The sequence below is a fragment of the Mastacembelus armatus genome, chromosome 4, assembly GCF_900324485.2.
Source record: "Mastacembelus armatus chromosome 4, fMasArm1.2, whole genome shotgun sequence".
Lineage (NCBI taxonomy): Eukaryota > Metazoa > Chordata > Actinopteri > Synbranchiformes > Mastacembelidae > Mastacembelus > Mastacembelus armatus.
Window position 1 is genome coordinate 17,553,244 of NC_046636.1, and position 26,088 is coordinate 17,579,331.

Here is a 26,088-nt window from a genome sequence, read left to right on the forward strand (position 1 = left end):
ATGGCCTTGGCTTTGGATGCAGTGTGGGTGAGGGTGAAGAACGTCTGCAAACAGAATGGACTCCTCATCATGTCAGTGCTGGCTGTGGTCATTGGGTGTCTTTTGGGATTCTTCCTGAGAACACGGCGCCTCACAGAGCAGGTCAGTCTGTCTCCTCCCCCTGACCCACTGTGACATCAGGCAGGCAGTACATGGGGTTTGGCAGAGAATCTTATTTCTTGTTTTCTAACCTTTATGGTGCATTAGACTCAGTGCTCCTCTTCATCATTTCCCCAGCGTTACTAAATTTTTCCAATAAAGTTATATTGGTACTAGGCCTGATATCCTTTCTGACCATTGTGGGGTTTTGAGATAAATTTTAAGCAATTTTTGTTTGAGGGAAAACAGTTGCCAATGGTAATTAAAGTAACTGTCCGAAGCCAATGAGTTCAAATTTTCTAATATTTCACAATGAAAAATAAAAATATGACAGTGTTCTGTCTTTTTAGTAGGGGACCCTAGGTTGGGAAACTCTGGACTAAATTATCAAATAAAATATTTTAAAGTAGCTCCAGCTTGACAATAGCAGTAAATTGTTTTTCACATTAATCAATGTTTTAATGTAAATCTAATAAATTCAGGCAGCCATTGGTTTATGTCATTAAGTGCTTCCACTTCTCTTCACCACTTGGCCTTTGAACTAAACAGAAAAACACAAGCTAAACTGACTGTAATTAGTTGTAGTTGTTTTCATTGATAGGTAGAAGCACAGAAGCTCAGTGCACAAATTTGGGGCTAAAAACAAACACAGAAGCTTGCAGTAAATACACCGATGTTAATACATGTGGCAGCTTGAGAATATTATTCCAAATACAGCCACCAAACAACTTTACGGGGGGCTTGTACAAAACAAAACGCAGCCTTTATTTTTTCATCATTGCTCCAACTAAAGCTCTGTCAAATTCTCAATAGTCCTAAAATAGACTGTAACTCCTTTGCTCTCACAATAGGGGATTACAATCCAATCAGACAAATGCTTTCTCTAATTGTACATCAAATAAGAGTGCCTGTCAGTATGACAAGGTACACAGGAGGCACAACCCTTTATGTTGTCAGACAATTAAAGGCACCCAGATCCCTTTGGTTTTGAGGATCAAGAGTTGAAAGTAAGGACAAGATCGGGAGCAGAAGCAACCTGTTTGAGTGACTGTGTGTGTGTGTGTGTGTGTGTGTGTTTGGCAGGATTAAACCTGTTTACACATTCACATCATGTCCTCCTCATGGGATGGAGAACTGATGTTAGTCCTACCATTTCCTAGTTAAAGGGACAAAGAATGTCAGAATCAGAAAATATAAATATAAGACCATTTGTAATAAGTATTGAGGACATGCAGGTTCCTTTGTTGTGGCTAACAACAGATAAAAAATAGAAACCACTGTTTCAAGTACACAGTGTTCCTTTCTCTGTACAGAAAGAAAATGGTGAATATTTTAGTGTGTTTTGAGAGACTAAAATTACAGTGTCAGAATACAGATTTGTTACGGATAATCAGTGGCCACTTTAGTTATACCCATAATCTGTTGCAAGTCAGTGCAACTGCTCTGTCATACATTCTACCATCGTAATGTTTAATTTTTGGTGATTTTGTCACAATTCCATTTATATGTATATTACTGAGGTCATAAACTAAATGCAGTCATTTTGAAAAAAAAAAGACCAAAAATCAAAAGCGAGTGACCAATCAATTAATTCAGTGGCCAGTCCATGGCAAATGCTGTGTCCCACATTTCCTATAAATAGCATATTCATTATATGAATCCTTCACTTTTTGCTCACATCGCTGTGGTGTAAATTTTATTTTAAATGTTTTACAGTGACTCTACAATCCATATCCTATAATGACAAAATTATGATTTTAATGATAACATTGTTTTTAGATATTTCAGCAAATTTATTAAAAATAAAAAACTTAACATTCTTATTCACAAATGTATACAGAACATTTGCTCCACTCCAAATTAGCTTCATTTATCCTTAAATGTGAACCACACACCATACGTACACAACTGTTTACATACTATAAGGTCTCACTATTCACACAGCAGCAGGGACAGAAAAACTAGTGATTTAAAGATCAGTGCAGCCAAATACAGAGGGGTTCTCAAAGAAAACCTGCTCTAGAGCGCGTGTGACCTGAGAGTGTAGTGATGGTTCATCTTTCAGTGTGACAGTCACCTGAAGCAAACAACAAACACAACACTGGAGTGGCTCCAGATTGAGTCTCTGTCCTTGATTGGCAAAATCCAGGCTTTAACCACACCGAACATCTGTGCAGATCTGCAGACGGATGTTCACAGACACTTTCCCATGCAATCTGATGAGCTTGAGAGGATGCCAGGAGGAATGGGATAAACTGCCCAAATTCAGGTGTGCAAATTGTTTAGAGATTTACCCAAGAACACTTAAACTGGTGGAAAAGGGGCTTCAATAGAGTACAAAAGTGTTGGGTCTCAGTACTCTTCTGAGGTTTCCTCAGCACTATATTGTAATTGTCATTTGTGGCTATAGTAGCAGCTATTTAGCATTTATATTTTCTATGATTTTTTTGAAAGCACACATATACAGCTTTTATTTACCCATACTATGGCCATACACATGAATGCAAGATGAGCAGAACAGAGACCAAGCTTCTCTGCTGGCTGTGTGTGAGTGCTAATCCTGCTCTTACACAGCAGACTAAGCTCTCTCTGCTTAAACAGAAAAGCTCTTTAGCTGTCATTATGCACCCACCTTGCTGTCCCTAACCTTACACTGTATTTCTGTCAGCTCTATTCAATGAACATTTATATATTTATTAATCAGCATAATATCATGATATCATATTATTACTTCCTCAGTTTCATGGCTTGCAGTTGTGTCTGTAATAGCACATGACTCACAAATCTTCAGACTCAAACTGACTATTGTATGGAATGACACGATATTCTTCTCAATTAGAAATCACAAGGAAAAATATGGGCAAAGAATCAGTTCATTTTCTTCTTTATTTTCTTGACAACAGCTGTACTGGTCTAATCTGTGGTCACCAAAAGAAACAGACTGGAAAAATAAAATCAGTTGCAGCTGTATTCAACAACTGAAAATTAAGCCTAGGCTGTAAAGATCTAAAGTTAGGTAAGAGCTTATGTGTTACACCTTTCAAATATTAAGTCAGTGACTTCCTGACACAGTTATCATGGTAATGAGCAGAGATACACCCAGAATTTGGAAACAAATGGTGTCACTAATTGTTGATTAGCAACATGTTAGTTGTCTGCCACTGGCGTGAGGCCATTGGGAACAACTTATTACAGTCATTAATATTTCACAAGGACCTAAAACACAAAATTTAAGAATGTCGATTTCATAGTTGGGATGTCCCAGTCAAGGTTTTTCCCCTGATCCCAATCCGAGCCATTTAATAGTGATTCGGTTTGGGCTTTGCAGAACATGCTGACTGCTTAGGGTCATGTTTCATTTCATTTGAAGGTGAAATTAGGGTTGTAATTTGCAACACAAAAACTAGGATTTAAATGTTTGAAAATAAATTTTGAATGTGACAAATTTGCTTTTTTAAACTGAAAATCCTGACATTCAAGCATTTAAAAATAAGATTTGAAGATCTGAAAAAATGCTTAACTCTTTAGTGATATCTGTCCCTTCAAAGTTTTGAGATGTGCTTTGCAAACATTCAGCTCTATCCTTTTAAGGAGGCACCTCATTTTTTTCAGTGTTGCAGTTCAGGTTTCTACAGTGTGTCAAATTTTCAGTCTGTGTAGGAGAAACACAACAGTTTGCCTAAGTGTGAATATGAGAATTCCAATGAGAGAAGGCTCTCATTGAGCAATTTAGGAAACGGTTGAGAGTTTTTCCTTTTCTTGTGTTTTTATAAAATCCCAGTACTTTAGAAGTCATGCTTGTCCTTCAACACATATTGTACATATAATATATAGACCCACACAGTTCTCTTTGATGTATAAGCTCTTTGGACTTTTGCTGTCTAAGTTACTTTTACTCTGATCAGATTGTAAAGATAAATGGTTTGTGTGCTTTAATGAGCAAGAACTGATTTTTGGCCACTCAAGGGCAATGGAAACAAGCTATGAACACAGCACTGATGTATCATTTTATAACACTGTTATGGCTAGCCTATGCTTAGTTATGGCTAAGCATTAATTTAGAATTTCTGGCCACTTGGTCAATGGAAATCCAATATTCAGTCTTTTTGGTATCCAACACTGAGGAATGAGGTCACTACCAAACACCATGAAGGTGAGGAGAAAGCTACTGTACGGTTACATGTTAATTCTGATAACACGTGAGGGTTGGTTCCCAGTGTCGAAGTGTCCTTGGGCAAGACAATGAACCCCAAGTTGCTCCTGGTGGCTGTTCTGTCAGTGTATGAGTGTGTGAGTGATTGTGTGCGCGAATGGAGTGAATGGGCAGTTAGTGTAAAAGTGCTTTAAATGCACTTGAGTGTAGATAAATGCTGTAGAAGTATAAGACCATGAATAAAATGACCAGAATAGACTAACACTGACACTATTAGAAACTACAGTACTGAACTATCAACCTGAAATCATGGACAGTCTGTTGAATCCTGCTCAACTCCCGGGGCCTTTCTGTGTGGAGCGAAAAATATACTGGAATGTGAGAAGAAGTCAGAGTACTCACATAGAGACATGCAGGTTGGGGGTAGATTCATTGGTGACTCTAAATTGCTACTCCTGTAGCTGTGAATGTGAGTGTGTGTTTTTAACTGTCTCTATGTGTCACTACTGTGCTAGACTGGTGTTCTGTCAAAGGCATACTCCACCTCTCACATAATGTCAGCAGGGATTGGCTCTGCCAATGACTGTCAGTCAACTGACTACAGAAAAAAGCATTAAGTGATAATCAGAGTTAAATTGTGATTTGTGATGATGATGGGATGCTCTTTCAATGCAAGAACTCAGCACATTGCTTAGGTTTTATTGTTTCTTATTGTATGGTATTGTATTATTGTATTCTTAGTGTCAGATTATTCTGGTAATTAATCCCTAACTGACTATTGAAATATGCAACTGCATTATTGAACTGATTAGAATAGCTAAATATTATATCTTTTACTATACAAAGCCGCTTAAATTAGTTTTGTAGCTGAGCTGAGAGAAAAAAAAACACTACATAATTTTTAAACAACAAACCACACATCTGATTAAGGGATTCAATAAGCAGATTTAAAGCTGATGAAATCTTATCAAAAGCCGTCCCTGACAGGAACATAATTCTCCTATCTACATAATTGGTTAAAAATTGGTTAAATGCAAAGTAAAATAAATAAATAAATAAATAAACCTCACTAAGCTTTAACCGATCACACTCATTGGCACTTCCCACTCTACAGTGCTCAGACCTAATTTCACATGTTGTAAGAAAAAGTTGTTTTTATGACTTTTGCTCAAAAGGGTGACTTTGTCCTTATAAAACCTAAAAAAATGCACTTTTATTTTTCAAATGAAAACTAAAATGTTCATTTATAAAAAAAATGCTGCAAAAATAAAAATGTCACTGAAAGTTGACAAGCCAGAATTTTAAAAATGCCATTCTCCAGTGAAAAGCATGTTTGAAATTTAGCTGAAACCACAAGTGCAGCTTGTGATGGTGCTAGTCTCATTCTGACCCCCGTGGCTTCTATTAATTTTACTGTTCTAACTTATCAAACAGTGTGCAGCAGCTGGCCTGCTTACTGTACTGTACTCTGTATATAATTCAATGTGGTTATTATTAGTATTATTAGTACTTACAGGAAATAAAACAATTTAAAATCAGACATAGCAGTTAATATGAAAATTCAGCAAGTTTCACATTGCAGTTGTAGTCTTTCTAGATTGCCACCAGTGAAATCAGGATGAATAAATTAAAGAGAATTAAACAATAAGTTCACTTGGCATTTTATTTATTTGTTATTTTGGAATAAGGAATTCCATATGAGCTGTTGAAAATTTCAGAAAGTGATGGAAGAAAGGTAAGGACAAGAGTTCGACCTTTTGCACCTTCAATTAAATTCAGTCATTGTTGATGAAACAGTCACATCTCAACTTTGATCAATAGAGGGCAGAAACAAATTACCGGTAATATAAAAAATTAGCCCACACATCAAATTACTCATACTTTGTGACCAGTGGTGAAAGAACTACTCAGATCCTTTACATTAGTAAAAGTACTGCAGAAATACCACTCTGTAATAATATTTTGTTACTAACTATTATATGAGCATCAAAATTTACTTGAAGTAGCAAAAGTAGAAGTACAGTTCACATTTATGTATTCTCTACTACTACTATTATTATTATCTATTATTATTATAATTATTATTATTGGATTGATGTATTCCTGTGCAAATTAATTTAATGTAGCTGGTAAAGGTAGAGCTAAAGTTAACTTTGATATAATTTGAGTTACTCTACATCCAACTTGTGAATTTCCTGAGGATCAATGAAACTTTATGATTATAGTGTATTTTGATTTATATATCTGATCTCAGAAAGTAACAAGTACATAAAGTTATAAAATAGCCTAAATGTAGTGAAGTGAAAACACTATGTGAGTCAAAGTATCAAGTAGCAAAAAAAAAAAAATGAAGGAAATAAAGTACTAATACCTCAAAATTTAGATATAAGTTATTATTTCCCAAAAACACATGGCTTTCACCTACATGAATGTCTGGCATAGGACACAATTCAAAGAGTAAATTAATCTTGTAAGTGACATAAAGAATCATTTTAAAACAAAGACATGTTTTCCTGCTATAAATGAAGGAGAGAGGATGTTGGCATCTGTGCCCCTACCCATGGGTAGCAAAAATATTTTTTTCCTTATGAATGAGTAATATCATATGCAATGTTTTTATAAATTTCAGGGCTCCAGACACTTTGATGTCAACCCACCTAACCAACAGTTTAAACAATTAATAATATCGAGACTCTAGAGGTTTCTGAATCGGTGATGTACTGTTGCCTCACAGCAAGAAGGCTCCGGGTTCTAAACCCATTCGGGGCATTTCTGTGTGGAGGTTGCATGTTCTTCCCGTGCTTACGTGGGTTTTCTCCAGGTACTCCGGTTTCCTCCCACAGTTCAAAAACATGTATGTCAGGTTGATTGGTGACTCTAAAATTGCCCATAGGAGTGAGTATATCTGTGTGTGGTTTTTCTTTTCTATGTGGCCCTGTGATGGACTGGTGACCTGTCCAGAGTGTAAACCTGCCTTTCACCCAAAAAGAGCTGGGAGACTCCAGCGGATCCCCATGACCCTGGTTAAGAATAAGCGGGTATAGATAATGAATGGATGGTTGGATGGAACGAGCTAAAACATCTTGGAAGTGCTGGGATAAACAGTAGGTGATTTTGCAGTGGTGGAAAAGAGCATTTTGAAATCAATTGATCCTCAAGTCCAAGTTCTACACTTAACAGTAATTTAAAATAGAGAAGGTACGCTTAGATTTGCATTCACTGTCATCGGTTCTTTGTCCCGTTCTTGGTCCATGCAGGTGGGTCCGCTTGGTAGGACTTTTGTCTGTGTTTTACTTGTCTATTCTCATCTCACACAACTTTTGTTGATCTGCACTGTGTCAGTTTAAGGTGAGCTGTCTAACTAGAAGACAGCACCGCGAGGGAGGGCACACTTAGGGGGTTGAATTAATGTCTTCTAACCTGGCTCTTTCTCTCTTTTGTGAAAACTCAAAAACAGCTTCTTGTAAGCATGTGGGTTTCATCACTGCCTCTCTTTAGTATTGTGTGTGAGCCATGTGAGAAGCTGGAGAGAGCCTCTCCGCAAGGGAGCTTTCAGACCCTCTGTGTCTGTGTACAAAAGAGACTGTCGCTGTGTCCCAATTCAAGGGCCACATCTTTCGAAGGCTGCATTTGAAGACCGATTTCGTCACAGTGACGCGACAAGGCTGTCTCATTTTGAAGGCTCCTTCAAATGCGGCCTTCTTTCCACAGGAAACGAAGGCTTCATCTGTTGTATCCTTCTCGGTCCAACATATCCCAATATTCTTTTCGGAAGGGGATAAAAAACATACATGGCAGGTATTAGTGGTGGGGCGGTCAGTGTAAAAATACAATTATTATGTGACCAGACCCAAATGCACTTGATTGGCAATAAGCAGACTTAGGTTCTGACCAGGTAGAAACAGGGAGCAGACTGGGGAATTGGTCAGGAGCAGATATGTCCATCTAATAATCAGGTGGCCTGAACAGCAGTGTTCAGCTAATACATGGTTGGGCTTCATTCTGGATCTTTGGATCTAGAATGAACAGAGTCTCTAATCACAGGTGGCTTGAATGGCGCCTGTTAGGTGGCAGCCAGTTACAGCAGCTCCTCTGTTTGTTTTTTGTTTTTTACTGAATTATCATCTGTTAATCCAAGTCAAGTCAAGCTTTATGCTTTCTCTCTGATAACGGATGAAAGTGATTGAGTTGGGATCATCAAATGTGACATCATCCACACAGTTGTGCATGATCTCCAGACAAGCCACCCCAGTGCCCTTATACTAATTAACAGCAATTTTAACCATGTCAGTATTTCGGGAACTCTGACCAAGTTCAAACAGTATGTGGACTGTGCAACACAAGAAAGTAAGATTCTTGATCTCCTTTATGCCAATATGAAGGAGGCATACAGCTCTTCAGTCCTCCCCCCACTTGGTGGATCAGACCACAACTTAATATATCCAGTACCAACATACAAGCCCGTAGTCAGACAATAGTCTGCTACCAAGAGGTATGTGAAGGTTTGGTCAAAGGATGCTGGGGAGGCCCTGCAAGAGTGCTTCAGGGTTACAAACTGGGACCTTTTCATGGACGCTCATGGTGAGGACATCGAAGGCATCTCTCATTGTATCACAGATTACATCCACTTCTGTGAGGACCATGTTGTTCCATCCAAAAAAGTTTGTTGTTTCCCCAATAATAAGCGATGGATAAATAAGGACATTAAAGGCCTCCTCAACAAGAAGAAGAGGGAGTTCATGGCAAGAGACAGGGAGGAACTCCGGGCTGTGCAGAAAGAACTCAAGAGGAAGCTGAGGGAGGCAAAGCAGCTCTATAGAGACAGAGTAGAGCACAAGTTGAGACGAAATAATATCAAAGAGGTGTGGAATGTGATGAAAATAATGACTGGCTATAAGAAGTCACACAATACTGTGGAAGGAGACTCAAAGTTTGCTAATGAACTTAACCTGTTCTTTAATAGATTTGACACCACCTCTGCTTCTTACGCTGACCCAGTGTTAATTTTGACAGCAGATTTTAATTTAGTTTTAGTCATAGTCTTTTGACTAAAATGCAATTTTAGTCTTAGTCATATTTTAGTCATCTGCTTTGTTTTAGTTGGAGGTTAGTTTTAGTCGACTATATCTACTGTAGATTTAGTCGACTAAAATCTATTGGGTTTAATTTAAGTGTAATTTAGTTAAACTATTGTAATATACAAAATATTCTAAATTAAAATTAAATGAAAAACAAGTTTCATTAAATATATATGGAATATGGCCTTTCCATAAAAGACCAAAAATTAGATATGCATTGTTTATAACCTGCATATGACATTCTTCATTCTTTAAAGCAAAAGTGCAACTCCAAAATATTTAAGAGAAAAACTGTATTTAGCAGTAATGCCATTGCATCAAACGTGAAACTGACCCATATAACTTCTCTTTGTTTTCTCCCAGCTGTTTCCATTTCATTATAGTTTAAGTCAGACAGAAACCCAGTGTATGCTATGATGATGTCGTGTACTCGCACATCCTGCGTCACTAGGTGGATCAGTTACTTTTTAAATGTGCGTGTGCGTCTTAGAAGATTAATTCTGATTGGATCTTTCCTAAAAACGTTCCTCACTCACATTTTCGTCTCGTTTTTATTAGTCAACGAAAATGTCAATATATTTTTATTTAGTTTTTGTCGTCATCACTTAATTTTTATTTAGTTAACGTCTCATTTTCGTCAGTGAAAACTTGTTGTTGACGAAAATTATAACGAAAAATACTTTGTCAACGAAATTAACACTGCTCTGATCTAGTGTCCTCACACACCATCTCTCTTCCCTCCACCACCTTAGCTGATGCCTTGGGGTCTCTTCACATCCCTCCACCCAACATCTCTGCCAATGCTGCCTCCCCATTGCCCACTGATGCCATCTCCTCTATCAATAGCCATACAACATTGAAGTATACCTCACCTAATACCTCCTTCCCTGCCCTCACCATCTGACTCCTCATCAACACAATACACAGGCCCAGCCTTTGCCACAGAACAGGTGAGGAAGGAACTAGCTAAACTAAAGACGAACTAGCTAAACTAAAGACCAACAAAGCAAAAGGACCAGATGAGATCAGTCCCAGAGTACTTAAGGTGTGTGCTGGACAGCTTTCAGAGGTTTTTCAGAAACACTTCAACCTCTCTGTGAGGCTCAAAAAGGTGCCTAAGTTATGGAAAACGTCCTGTATTGTCCCATTACCAAAATGAGGTTGTCCCAGTACCCTTAGTGACTTCAGACCAGTAGCGCTAACATCACATGTCATGAAAGTGTTTGAGAGACTGGTCCTGCAGGAGTGGAAGATGCCATCATCTTCTTAATGCACAGAGCATACTCCCATATGGAGAGATAGGGCAACACTATGAGAGTCATGTTCTTTGACTTTTCAAATGCTTTCAACACTATTCAGCCCCACCTGCTAAGTGCAAAGATGCAGGATATGGAAGTTCCCGCAGACATGGTGGAGTGGATCAAAGACTACCTCACTGGGCAGCCACAGTTTGTTCACCTAGATGGCTGCATATCTGAGGTGGTGATGAGCAGCACCGGTGCACACCAAGGAACTGTACTGGCACCATTCCTGTTTACACTCTACACCTCAGACGTCCGCTACAACTCAGGAACCTGTCACCTCCAGAAGTTCTCTGATGACTCTTCAATCATTGGATACATCAATAATGATAATGATGAGGAATACAGACACTTGATAAATAGCTTTGTTGACTAGTACTAGTGAGTGCACTGTTCTTTGCAGTTGTGTGCTGGGGAGGTGGCATCAAGGCTGGTAAGGCCAACAGACTAAACAAGTTGATCAGGAAGGCAAAATCTGTTGTTGGACTGGAACTGGACAGTCTGGAGTCTGTGGCAGAGAGGAGGATGGTGGTCAAAATCAACCCCATACTGGACAATTCTGCTCACCCACTTCATGAGGAACTGTGGCGAATGGGAAGTTCATTCAGCCACAGACTAATTCCTCCTAAAACCAAGACTGAGAGATTCAGGAAGTCTTTTGTGTCCACGGCCATAAGATTCTGTAATTCCACAATATAAACAATAACACACACACCACATACACACGCATGCACACACACACATACACACAAAAACCCCCAAAAATAAATAATAACTTCATTACTTTTCTACATACAAGTTAATTACTTTATTACTTTATTAATTACTATTAATTTATATAATTTAAATAATATAAAATTTAATAACTTTAAATGAGGTTTTTCTTCTTCTTCTTCTTCTTCTACTTCTTTTTCTTGGTTGAGCAATGCAGGTTTAGGGTGGAGACAGTCTGGTTCAGTCAGCCAGGAGAAGAATATGAGGGGAGACTAGGTATTTAGTTGAGGGCAGAGAACTAATTTGTTGGACTGAGCAGGTTAGTCCAGAGGGAAGCAGACAGGTTCCTCCGATGACTGGGGAGAACAGAATACATGCCAAGTCTGTAATTCAAGAATCAAAGCATTAAACAATGGTCAGGTAGCTTTGAACAAACTGCATTCAGTGATTTATAATCTGGAAACAAAGGAGATATTACTGAGTTTCTAGTAGCAGAACAGACGAAGAAAACAAGGAACAGGTGGAGCCAGTCAGGGGAATAAGGAAGGCTGGCTCTGTCATTGGCTGCAGACAGGAAACTTTTGAGGCTGTGATGGAGAGGAGGACACTAAACAAACTGTTATCATGGACAATCCTGACCACCCTCTCCATCCTGTGCTAGACAGACAACGGAGCACCTTCTCCAAAAGGCTCAGACAGCGTTGTTGTCTTAAGGATTGCTACAGGAAATCCTTCCTGCCTCATGCCATAACTGTGTACGACACATCTTCACTGTGTGTCCAACACCCTGGACTGACTATGATATGGCAATATTTGCACACAGGTTCTCACAATAGTCACTTTCATTTTCACTTTCAATTTTTTTGCACACTTACTGTATAGTCTGCTCACTTATTGTATATTGCTTTTTGTATATAATTCCTATATTCCTCTATCTTTTTTATATAATTTCTTATATTTTTTTCTTTCCTTTGTGAGATTTATGCTTATGCTGAGTGCCAGTAATTTACTGCTGCAACAGTGGAATTTCCCAGTTTGGGATGAATAAATATTTCTATCTATCTATCTATCTATCTATCTATCTATCTATCTATCTATCTATCTATCTATCTATCTATCTATCTATCTATCTATCTATCTGTCTATCTGTCTATCTATCTATCTATCTATCTATCTATCTATCTATCTATCTATCTATCTAACTAATATAAAGCTACTGACAATAAGGGAACAACCAAGAAATCGGAAGTTCACGAAAATAAAGGTATGAGTCCAGTGGTTTACATTATTATTGTAATTAGTCAATCATTCATTCATTGAAAAAAATCATGCAGGGCCGCACTTTACTAAAGTTACCTGACACAGTATTTTGGAGAAATTAACAGGACAAAAAAATCCATCAGGTGTAGAGGAATATTTCTTCAAATTACTATTCCTAAACTAATGATGTTCCGCATTAGCTGAAGGTGTAAATATAATGTTTGTAAGTTAGGACAATGTCATCTTGTTCATCACAATCCAAGATGTCAAAATTATTTACTTTAATCTCTTGACACACGAGCACAAATTCTGCTGATGTCGCAGCAAAGTTTTGGACAACAGAAGCCAAAACCAAGGGCTACTTCTTTTCAAAAAACATAAATAATAAATAATACTGGAAGCATCTGATGACTCCAATCCCCTTGCAAACCTTAATATGAATAAATGGTCTATATAATGAATGAACAGCTACAGTGGTTTTGAACTCGATGCATGCAAGTACAGAATGTCCACATTGAGGTGTTCCTCCCTGAGGAATCTTACATTAACAAATAAAATGAATGGATTAAAACCATGTCAGTTTAATAGCCAAAAGATGAAGAAAATTAGTACAGTATTCAGGTTATTGGAACCGAGTGGCCTTTATTTGGGACTTCCACAGACACATCTTGTTCTTTTTCAATTTTTACTGTCATGGTTCATTTTTAATATAAAGTTCTTGGTAAAGAAAAATACACTTTTTTGCTCTTTCCATGAATAGGAACTTCATGATATTGCAGTCAATGTGCTCATTTTCTGTTCTAGTAGTGTGCCTGACATAGTAATTATGCCTTGTTCCTTCCTTGTTCATTACTTTTTAAATAACATCAAGTTCCTTTTCACAAGCATTTTTTTCTCTCTCTCTGTGACAGGAGGTGAAGTACTTTCAGTTTCCTGGAGAGCTGCTGATGAGGATGCTGAAGATGTTAATTCTCCCACTCGTTGTGTCCAGGTACTGACATCTGTCTCCTGCCCTGTAATATAACCCCACAGCTCATGCACCTACATTTATTTTTTGTGTTATGTCGCTACTTGTTAAAGACTGCTGCATATAACTGTGTGAAGTTATACTGAGCCTCACTATTTCTAATTTGTCAGTGATTTAATATTCATAAGAGAGATTTAATTTAAGAAAATCCCAGAATATGAGAGTTTGTATTTCTGATTATTTCTGCATTGGAGGTGTGAATTTCTGTAAAAATGCTGAAAAATAAAGTCATACTTCAGAGTCACCGATTAAAGAAATTATTTCTGCTGCCTCTCAGTTTCTGCTATGTGTTAATTGAAGTGTGCTGGACTAGTCTAATATTGACCAAACCAATTTTTAATGCAAAAATCCTCCAGAAAAGAGGTCAGCTTTACAAAAGCAAGCTGTAACTAAACCTCAAAGACGACTGGACAGTTCCTCACTAAAACTGATGGATAAGAGCAGAGGCTCAGCTGCTAATAACAGTGTTCGGTTCTTCCTGATTCCTCCTGTCCAAATGTTTCCTTGAGCTATTGTCAACCCTGAGTCTCAAATTGCTCCTAATGGTTAGGCCAGTGCTTTGCACAGCAGCTCCATGTGTGCATACTGTAAGTGTTACTATATATGGATGATTGAGATGGAAATTGTAAAATTCTTTAGTTAACACACTATGAATAAAATGTATATACATTCCGATACCCCAATTTCCAAAAACATTGGATAATGTATGGATGGATAGTCGATACTGGATATTCCTAATATTCCTAATCGTGTATATTCCTATTAGGAATCTGCTCTCTGCTGGAGAGTACAGGAATTATGGTCCAAGGACTGAACACTCTTCCTGTGGTCTGATGATGTATTTGTTTGAAGGTTTTTTTCAATAGTCAACAAAAGTGTGTTGTGAACAAGCTGCTATAAAACTGTATAACTGATGAAGCTTATCCTTGAGAAAAATATTTGTGCAACAGCTTGTTGCACAGCTTGTGATAACTAAAATGTAGGAATTATTACAATTACCAGGGCCATTCATGTCCTTGGAGGCCACATTTTATATTGTTACAGGACCTTATATTCTATATTGTTACAGGGCCAATTATAATATTATCTAACATAGATGTTTCTACTTCCAGTTTAATGTCGGGATTGGCAGCTCTTGATGCCAAATGTTCCAGTCGGCTCGGTCTGATCACAGTGTCTTATTACCTGTGGACCACATTTGTGGCCGTAATAGTGGGGATCATCATGGTCTGCATCATCCACCCGGGTGGTGCTGCCCAGAAAGAAGATTCTGAGGACAGTGGCAAGCCAATCATGAGTTCTGCTGATGCACTGCTAGACCTCATCCGGTAAGACCAACAGACAGATTTAGTACAGTACAAATGAAGCATGTTCTTTTACACTGTTCAGCTTTAAAGGTTTCTGTTTTATTTAATCAGTGACTTTGACACAGACTGGTTGTTGTTAGCTGGAATGTGCATCGCTCATATACAGCCCGACCATGTATTAGACCAATTAAATTTTAGCTTACCATTGCTAAACTGATAACCGAGTGCATATTCTCAATATTACAGATAAACTTTTCTTTCTCTATATGGTTTATCTCACCCAATTTAAAAGGAAAGTAAAACATACCACCCAATTCTAGACCCCCTCACACCTCATTCTTGTGTATGTTAGTAAGTGCTAACATCTTTCTAGAGTAGATTTCATCCTCAGACCATGCTAGTTTTTCAGATTTTGGATTTTGGTATTATGTATTCCGAGGCTGTAAACATCACATTGACATATTATTGTAACACAAAAGTTGTAATATCTTCTGAAGAGAAGAAACATATTGATATTTAGAAGGGGTGTATCAATCCAGTTCTAATCTTCTTTTCCTTTTGGCTGCTCCCTTCAGAGGTCGCCACAGTGAATCACCTGCCTCCATTTAACCCTATCTTCTGTATCCTCCTCACCCACACCAACTATCCTCATGTCCTCCTTCACTACATCCAAGAACCTCCTCTTTGGTCTTCCTCTAGGCCTCCTTCCTGGCAGCTCTAACCTCAGCATCCTTTTACCAATGTATTCACTGTCCCTCCTCTGAACATATCCAAACCATCTCAATCTGGCTTCCCTGGCTTTTTCTCCAAAACATCTAACATGAGCTGTCCCTCTGATGTCCTCATTGCTAATCCTATCCATCCTCGTCACTCCCAGAGAGAACCTCAACATCTTCAGCCCTGCTACCTCCAGCTCTGCCTCCTGTCTTTTTCTGCCACTGTCTCTAATCCATACAACATTGCTGGTCTCACCACTTTTTTGCACACCTTTCCTTTCATTCTTGCTGACACTCTTTTGTCACACATCACACCTGACACTTTCCTCCACCCGTTCCAACCTGCTTGCACATGTCTCTTTACTTCTTTTCCACACTCTCCGTTGCTCTGGACTGTTGACCCTAGGTACTTAAAATCCTCCACCTTCTTCACCTCTTCCCTGTAACCTCACCGTTCTACTTGAGTCCCTCTCATTTACACACATGTACTCTGTTTTACTGCGGCTAAGCTTCATTCCTCTCCTTTCCAGAGCAAACCTCCACCTCTCTAGATTTTCCTCAACCTGCTCCTTGCTCTCACTACAGATGACAATGTCATCTGCAAACATCATGGTCCATGGAGATTCCTGTCTAATCTCATCTGTCAACCTGTCCATCACCACAGCAAACAAGAAGGGGCTCAAAGCCGATCCTTGGTGCATTCCCACCTACACCTTGAACTCCTCTGTTACCCCTACAGGACACCTCACCACTGTCTTACAGCTATCATACATGTCCTGCACCACTCGAACATGCTTCTCTGCCACTCCAGACTCCAAAACCACAGCTCCTCTCTCGGCACCCTGTCATACGCTTTTTCCAAATCTACAAAGACACAATGCAGCTCCTTCTGGTCTTCTCTGTACTTCTCCATCAGCATTCTCAAAGCAAATATTGTATCTGTGGTACTCTTTCTTGGCATGAAATCATACTACTGCTCACAAATGCTCACTTCTGACCTCAGCCTAGCCTCCACTACTGTTTCCCATAACTTCATTGTGTGACTCATCAGTTTTATTCCTCTGTAGTTTCCACAACTCTGCATGTCTGCACCAGTACACTTCTCCTCCATTCCTCAGGCATCCTCTCACTCGCCAAGATCTTGTTAAGTAGCCCAGTCAAAAACTCTACTGCCACCTCTCCTAAACACTTCCATACCTCCACAGGTATGTTGTCAGGACCAACTGCCTTTCCACTCTTCATCTTCTTCAACGCCTTCCTCACTTCATCCTTACTGATCTTTGCTACTTCCTGCTCCATAACAGTCGCTTCTTCTACTCTGTGCTTCCTCATTCATCAACTCTTCAAAGTATTCCTTCCATCTTTCCATCACACTTGAGGCACCTGTCAACACATTTCAATCCCTGTCCTTGATCACCCTAACCTGCTGGGCATCCTTCCCATCTCTGTCTCTCTGCCTCGCCAACCTGTACAAATCCACCTCTCCCTCCTTAGTGTCCAACCTATCATATAAATCCTCATATGCCCTTTGTTTGGCCTTTGCCACCTCTACCTTCACTTTACGCTGCAACTCCCTGTACTCCTGTCTGTTCTCTTCTGTCCTCTCAGTGTCCCACTTCTTCTTAGCTAACCTTTTTCTCTTAACACACCCCTGAACTTCCTCATTCCACCAACAAATCTCCTTATCTTCTGTCCTCCTTCCAGATGACACACCAAGTACCCTCCTACCTGTCTCCCTGGTCACTTTAGCTGTAGCTGTCCAGTCATCTGGAAGAACCTCCTGCCCTCCTAGAGCCTGTTTCAGCTCCTCCCTGAAAGCCACAGAACACTCTTTCTATTTCAACTTCCACCACTTGGTCCTCTGCTCTTCCCTTGTCCTCTTCATCTTCCTCACCACCAGAGTCATCCTACAAACCACCATCCTATGCTATCTGGCTACACTCTCCCCAGCCACTACTTTGCAGTCACTGATTTCTTTTCAGGTTGAAATGTCTGCACAAGATGTAATCAACTTGTGTGCTCCTGCCTCCACTCTTATATGTCACCCTATGCTCCTCCCTTTTTTTGGAAAAATGTGTTCACTACAGCCATTTCCATCCTTTTTGAGAAGTCTACCACCATCTGTCCTTCTTCATTCCTGTCCTGCATACCAAACTTACCCATCACTTCCTTGTCACGTCTGTTTCCCTCACCAACATGTCTGTTGAAGTCTGCCCCAATCACCACTCTCTCACCACTAGGCATACCCTGAATCACCTCATCCATCTCCCTCCAGAATTTCTTCTTCTCTTTTCACTCACATCCTACCTATGGGACATAACCACTGACAACATTCAACATCACACCTTCAACTTCCAGCTTCAGACTCATCACCCTATCTGACACTCTCTTCACCTCCAGAACATTCCTAGCAAAATCCTCCTTCAGGATAATTCCCACTCCATTCCTCTTTCCATCCACACCATGATAAAACTGCTTGAACCCTGCTGCTAATCTATAAGCCTTGCTACCTTTCCACCTGGTCTCCTGCACACACAAGATATCCACCTTTCTTCTCTCTATCATATCAGCCAACTCTCTAGTTTTCCCTGACAATGTAGTCCCTACATTCAAAGTCCCTACTCTAAGTCCTACACTCCTGCTCTTCCTCCTCTCTCTTTGCCTACGAACACGCCTTCCTCCTTTCCTTCTTTGACCAACAATAGTCCAATTTCCACTGACACCCTGTAAGTCAACAGCACCAGTAGAATTGTTAACCCGGGTCACGACTGATCCGGTATGGAAGTCATATTTGTGATTCGCATGTTTGATTTGGCTTAAATTTTACGTCGGATGCCCTTCCTGACACAACCCTCTGCATTTACCCGGACTTGGGACCGGCACATGAAGACACTGGATTGTGCCCCCCTGTGGTTGCATTATCAATCCAGTTCTAATATTTCTGTTAAAATTGTTTGAGGACAGCTTTTAAGGGAAATGTGCACAAAGCTACTTTTTCTTTTTTTTCCTCCTTCTGTTGGGTTTTCATATATTACTGTGGGTGAACAATAAAATGCTTTTGGGTTAAAGGTTTAGAAAATGACTTTTGCATTAGAGATCCAGCCATTTTGTTGTTGTGATGTATTCAGTTTAAAATGTTCAACATGAATACAAACCAGAGGATAAAGGAAAACAAGGGTTTATGGTGTATTTTCTCCTGAAGAAATGCTGTTTCAAAGACAGCATTTTGAGATTGCATATGTTGTTATATCATGTGTTGTTATTTGCATATGTTGTTATATCATGTGTTGTTATTTGCATATGTTGTTATATCATCTGTTGTTATTTGCATATGTTGTTATATCATGTGTTGTTATTTGCATATGTTGTTATATCATGTATTGCTATTTTACTAGTTGACTTTAGGAAATCAAATGCATTTGGTGCAGATTAAAAAAAAAAGATTCTTTTATAGTTTAACGTTAACGTTTTCTAGATTTTGTTTTAGAAACAGGGTTTTTCATTGTATTGTTGTTGTGCAGTAACTTTACCATAATTGTTTCTGTCAAATCAACTTTTTATTTTTCCTAACTTGTAGAATATCATAAAAATTATATGTATTATTGTTTCATATGTATTAAAGGTATTATTCTAAAAAAAAAACTATGAACATAATGTGAGGTCAAGCTTGCAGAGTAGTGCTTCTAATTTCTGCATTGCACAACTTCAACAGGAACAGTTGGCAAACTGAGCATGATTTGGTTAGGTTGACAAAAGACTAAATTCAAATTAAATAGCAGGAGAGTGAGTTAGCCTGGAGCCAAAATGCATTTTGTTTTTATTTATTTATTTATTTAGTATAAATGTGATTAAGTATGTATGCTACAACCACCTCTCCTCAAAAGAGTTCACAGAGTGTCCACCGTTGTAGCCTCCTACTTTGTATGATGTTGGCTGGTCCAAAAACTGGGATCTTGGAACCTGCTGTCTATGACTTATTGAAGTATTGAAGTTCTGATTATATGACAGAAGAAAGCATTGCTTAGTGCTACTTATTAAAGACAAATACAAATTTTATACTTTTTAAAATGATGGAAGGATGTCTTTTTACCTCAAAATGCACATAATCTTAGTGTATTTTAAAATACTGCAGTAAGTGTTTTGTTTTTTTTTTCTTGCAGCAACATGTTCCCATCTAATCTGGTCCAGGCCACATTTCAGCAGGTAAGATGTACAGTTTCACACACACGCTTAGCTTTTGTTAGGGTTTCTGTAAATGCAGGTCTTACTCTGCTTCTGTTTTTATTTCCTGGTAACAGTATCGAACAAGTAGCGAGTACATTGTGAAACCCAAACCAACAACAAGTCAGGCGCAATCAGAGTCCACCACACGGCGAGTGCTCATCTATGGTATCCAGGATGATAATGGAAGTGACATCCAGAACTTTGCCCTTGACTTGACTCCACCACCTGATGTGCTCATACGCACTCGGGAAGGAACAAGTGATGGAATGAATGTCCTTGGAATCGTTATTTTTTCTGCCACCATGGGTAAAGACTTGGATTAGTCTTCTCTGAATTCTGTACTTAAACTTAAACTTGTAAGTATAGCCTTTAGAACAGCTTCATCCAATATTTTTAAAATGGTTCCTTGTGGTTCTTTCTTTTCACAGGTATTATGCTGGGAAGAATGGGGCCAAATGGCAGCGCCTTGGTGAATTTCTGCCAGAGTCTAAATGAGGCCGTCCTCAGAATTGTTGCCATTGTTATATGGTGAGGATTTTTTTTTTCACAAATATTATTGTATACAGCATAGGAAGGCAAAAACTTTCACGAATGCCATGATGTCATAACAGCTTGCTGCAGAGTATATAAAAATAACATGAAATGATGATGGATCAGTTGTTGTGTGGCATAACATGTTATAAGTAAATTTACAGTATTGCTAATCTATGAATATTATCTTAAGAAAATAGTTATATGAAGTTTCTGCTCTCTGCCTGAAGAAGCCAAGAAGCCATTGCTGAAAATTAGCAATAATGTTAAATGTGTGAACATTAGCATAAAACAGTAAATTCCTGCTGTGTGCCATTTCCACATGTTAAGGGACCCTTATTCAAGTTACTAGAAATATCAGCTTCTAAAAATTCCTTTGAAATATTGCATAAAAAACTGTTTTAATACAGGATTTAATTAATATTTAATTTAATCAATCATAGTGTTATAACATCTATAAATGCAGTATCTGTGTGAGGTAATATCTTTTAAGCAAGTGTTTCTTCCTCCCCCTTTTGTGCAAAATTGCCAACCACCTTATTAAAATCCAGAGCTTTGACCGGATCACTACTTCCAAATCTAATTATGCACTCTAAGATGAGACAGACGTTGGTATCTTGTGATAATGAGCATTTTCTGCCTATTACTCTTGACATTTGAGCTGTTTATGATTTGTTTCCTACTCACCGCTTGTATAAGCATGTCATGATGACATGCATCATGTTGCTGATTTTGATCTACTCCTCGTTCCTGCCAGGTACTTCCCATTTGGGATTGTGTTTCTGGTGGCTGGGAAGATCCTGGAGATGAGTGATCCTTCAGCCATGGGAAAGAAACTGGGATTCTACGCTGTCACTGTGGTGTTTGGTCTGGTGTTGCACGGCTTGTTCATCCTGCCTGCCATGTACTTCTTCATCACCAAAAAGAGCCCCATTGTTTACATTCGGGGAATCCTGCAAGCCCTTCTCATTGCCCTGGCAACGTCCTCAAGGTAAAAGTTAATATTTCAGTTAACTTGCATTTTGATTGTATTAGTGTTTATGAAAGAAATACTAATAAAAAATTAAACAATAATTTTCTGATTTGTGAAACAAAATTGTGCATCCCTTAGTCTTCATACCACAGATTGTTTCCTTACCTGTCCATTCATTGGTTCAGTGCCATGTCGCAAGATGAGAAAAGATTTGGTTTGTGTGGGAAGAGACTGGAATATAAAGGAGCATTCCATGCATTTGATTAGCCTGGCGTCTATCCATTTGTGTGCGTGTGTGTGTGTGTGTGTGTGTGTGCGTGTGTGCTTGGTATTACTCACACTCACTTAGTCTTTGGTTAAAGATAGAGTAAGGGTTAAGATTATTGTACGTGGACTCATGACCATGTCACTGTTTTTGTCACTGTGGTAGATCACAGACTGGTTCCATTTTCAACCATTTTCACATGCAGATGAATAAAACCGACGCCTGAAGCATTGGAAAAGCGACAAACTGAAAAGCTAAAACACAACAGCATGCTTTGGAAAATGCTACTAAACAATATTGTTATGATTTAAAGTAAACAGGTTAAAACACACAAAAACAGCACTGTGGTTTGCAGGATCCTAGAATTTTCCATGTGAAATCAGTCTGTGTGCTTGTGGCAGACTGGAGAATGGCATACATGTATTCAGCCTGTGGCATAATGTGCTCACGGTATTTGGTGGTTTTTTTAAGTTAAGCACAGGCCAGAGTGAGTGCCCTCTCCAATGACATTTACCATCATACATGTATATGCGTGCCTTGGTCTCAGACAGTAAAAAGAATCTGTGGCCACTGAATCTCTTATAAAAGATGAATGCATTTCTTCTTGTTCACACCACAACATACCAAACCACTTGTTTATTCAGATGCCCAGAAGAAATTAGGAGGTGGTTATGTAACGATTTTTTTTCCTGCTTGACCTTTGAATGGTCTGAGCTCTCTGTCTTTTCTCTTTCTTCCTCAGCTCTGCAACGTTGCCTATAACTTTCAAGTGCCTCTTAGAGAACAACCACATTGACCGACGTATCATCCGTTTTGTGCTTCCCGTGGGCGCCACCATCAATATGGATGGCACTGCTCTCTATGAGGCTGTGGCAGCGATTTTTATTGCACAAGTTAATAATTACGAGCTGGACTTTGGCCAGATCATCACTATCAGGTCAGTTGACCATGCTATAAACCACCTGTGCTTGTAAGCCTATTAACATGGGAATAGTATTACTGGGATTTTAAGCAGTAATACAACCATAATACAACAAATCCTCTAAACATTTTCAATAGCTGAAAAGCATTTTTGGCATATTTATACTTGAATGTCAAAATATTTCCTTACATTTGTTGTTTTTGTGCTGTTCTGACCTGATACAGTACCGGATAACAGTTTGAGAACACCATTACTTTTTGCAAACCTGTGAATTATCAGACTGAAAACTTTTCTTCATAAGTTCAATTTTGCAAAAAAATGAGCAGAACTGAATAACACTTGTGACATTCTCTTCACAGTACAACAGATCAACAGGTCAAATGTTATTCAGAATTGTTCTTCCCAACACTGTTGCAGAAATACCGATGAATGTGTTGCACTTGTAGGTTGCTTTGCTTTCACCTTTCAGTCCAGTTCATCCCAAACCAGCTCATAGGACATCATCACTAGGGCAGGGTCATGACAACCAAATATCAGATGTACACCCATATGTGGTTCTACTCTATTGATGCCATTCATTTAACATGTAAAAAATCAGTAGGTAGCTGAACAGTTCCTGTGAGAAACATTATTAGTTTATAATTAATTGGTCTGCTCCGACTCAGGAGGTCAATCTCATCTTTAGATTCCATTCATTTACATTCCAAAAACAAATTAAGACAAATAGATATTTCATTTTTTTTAATATCTAGCATATGAGCTATACATTTTCTTACTTTCCCTTTCATATTCCTATAATTAGTTTTTGCCGCAGACATTCATTAAAACAAACTGCCTGCTATCTGCTGCTGCCACAGAGAGGCTAGGGCAGCTCAATAAAAGATTGGGTCAGTAAAAAAAGTATAACTGGACTTCTTTTTTTACACCAAATATATGGGTATTTGTTTCAGTGATTTCAGTGAAGTAGAGAATTTTAGGTCTTTCACGTTATTTCACACATGCTATTGCTTATAGAAAAATGATTTAATGGCAAAATGCAAAATAGTATGTCCTTATGGGCTTTAGTTGTGCATTGGATAAGACATCTCACAGGAATCACTGTGCCAGATCAACAACCACAGCTTCTCTTCAGTTGTTACATTCTAATGTTTATTTATTTATTTTATTTTTTTACTGACATCTGGTTTGTCTCTGGTTAATCTCTGGTTAATCATATGGCTTCCTAAATCTCCACCAGCATCACAGCCACTGCAGCCAGTATCGGTGCAGCAGGTATACCACAAGCCGGACTGGTCACTATGGTGATAGTGCTAACATCCGTTGGGTTACCAACTGATGACATCACCCTTATCATTGCAGTAGATTGGGCATTGTAAGTAGCATGTGTGTGTGTTCACATCCATTTTTTTTTTTTTTTTATGAGATAGATTCAAATTAATCATACCAGAGCAAAAACATATGACCACCTTCATCCTCATTTCTTTGTTTGATCAAAATGTTCAGAAATATTCCAAGTTTATATTTACTTCATTCATATCTCCGTCAAACATTTCCCTCCTCTACAGAGACAGATTCCGTACCATGGTGAATGTAATGGGGGATGCTTTGGCTACAGGCATCATGGCACACATCTGCAGGAAAGACTTCATGAAAGAGGGAGATGGGGTGAGTTTTAAATGCAGCTTCAGTCCTGTAAAACTCTGCAGAAAACTCAAAACTATCTTTGTCATTAAAATTACATTAAAGTCTGGCAAGGACTGATTCTGAATGAGGCTGGTTCTGAATGATTACGCCATTGCAGTCTAAGGTTTGTCCCATTCTGTGCAACTTCCTGAAGCTGAGAACTACATGAACTACATTATTTCTTTAAATGTCAGAGCTTCTGCTGAACACTCCAAAATAGCTGACACTTAGGAAGGAAGAATGTTTTTTCTCTATAATTACTGTCATTATAAGTTAAACAACATCCAAACAATTATAATTAGAAACAATTATAGGGAAGCAAGTGTAGAATTTTGTGTCTCTCACACGCCCCCACATCCCTTTTTAATTTCATGATAATAGTGTGTGTACCATATTGTTTTAGATTGTCATCTTTCCATAACTTACATTCTGTGGCCCTTTTGCTCTTAGGTGCCTTTGATCTGTGAGACTAAACCCACGATGAGCACCCCTCCTCTAATGAACTGTCACAACAAAAATGGCAACTACAGACCCCCTTCCTCCGGGGTCAAACCTGAGCTCATCCCTCCTGATGTTGCTCGGCTCATGCGGCTGGAGGAGGGCGTCCGGCCATCGTCACAGAAGAAGAAGTCTCTGATTCCTCTAAGGCACCTGAAGAAGAGCAAGGAACACTGTAGCATTGATATGAATGGCCTTGAGACCAACGTATAGCCTTCTCCTGGAGTTGGGACAGGGGACAGTCTGTGTTGGACAGCATGTCCTGATCAGAATCTCAGAGCAATGGACACCTGTACAGGTAGGAGGACAGCACGGCCAAGATCATCTTCTTCTCTCAGTGTATTATTGGTCAAAATGTTTTGGTGACAACATGCTGTCCTGAAAACTTCAGGGAAAGGCATTTAAATCCAAAACTGTTTATTTTTTGTCATTGTAGCAGTGAAGTGGTTTCTATGAGACTGACTAAGACTCATGGTGGCAATGAAATTTATGTGAGCAAAAGGACATTAGTATGATTATTATTCATTATTTCATTGAACTCTTGTTCTGGATTTTGAAGGTGAGCTCATATTCCAACACACTGAATATTTACGTGTAATGATTAACCGATTTGTTTTTGTGATCAAATTTTATATGAATTATTATTTTTTTTGTGTATGTGCAACAATACTAAGACATGTTTTTTTTTACATTACTACAAGCAGACAGTTTTTTGTGTGATATAAGAGACAAGGCAGCATTTCAAGTGTGTGGTCTGAATAATCAGGAGGTAAAGTGGACTGCCCTAATTTGTTCATTTTGCCTTAACAAAGCTGGTGGTGCTAGGCCTGGAAGGAGAAACTGAGGAAGATGATCAGAAATGTCCCTGTGATCATGTTATGAGTTTAATACATGGGTGAACTAAAGATTTGAATAGTTTAGATTATCTGACCAGCCTCAGGAGCAGCTTTAAAGCCACAATTTATTTTTCTTGTTTTCGCTATATTTACATTTTTTATTTACAACACACAAACTTGGGGCTTTTCTGCTGTATTAGTTCATAGAATTTTGCACTAAAGCCTCTCAGTTAGACTTGGATACTTTCAGGTCTGTCTTAACACAAAATTCATATGCCGGTGTATTTATGTGGAAAAAGATATTGGTTAATGTAATACTTCCTCCTATCCAGTCTGGCCATGCAGTGATTGCTCTGAAGTAAGAAATGAGGGACACAATATACATTTTTATCCATTATACACATATACACTACCTCCTATTTAATGGACACTATATTTATAACATGCAAATATTCTGCCATG

The 26,088-nt window shown here is 38.7% G+C and overlaps 1 protein-coding gene across 1 annotated transcript; it reads left to right on the forward strand.

Moving 5' to 3' along the window:
• Nucleotides 1–25,003, forward strand: slc1a7b (solute carrier family 1 member 7b). The gene is made up of 11 exons (XM_026304676.1): nucleotides 1–141; nucleotides 13,556–13,635; nucleotides 14,784–14,999; nucleotides 19,855–19,897; nucleotides 19,993–20,224; nucleotides 20,347–20,446; nucleotides 21,207–21,440; nucleotides 22,430–22,624; nucleotides 23,847–23,981; nucleotides 24,175–24,274; nucleotides 24,743–25,003. The coding sequence occupies exons 1-11, from the start codon at nucleotides 1–3 to the stop codon at nucleotides 25,001–25,003; spliced, it is 1,737 nt and encodes a 578-aa protein (XP_026160461.1).
• The last annotated feature ends 1,085 nt before the right edge of the window (nucleotides 25,004–26,088 follow it).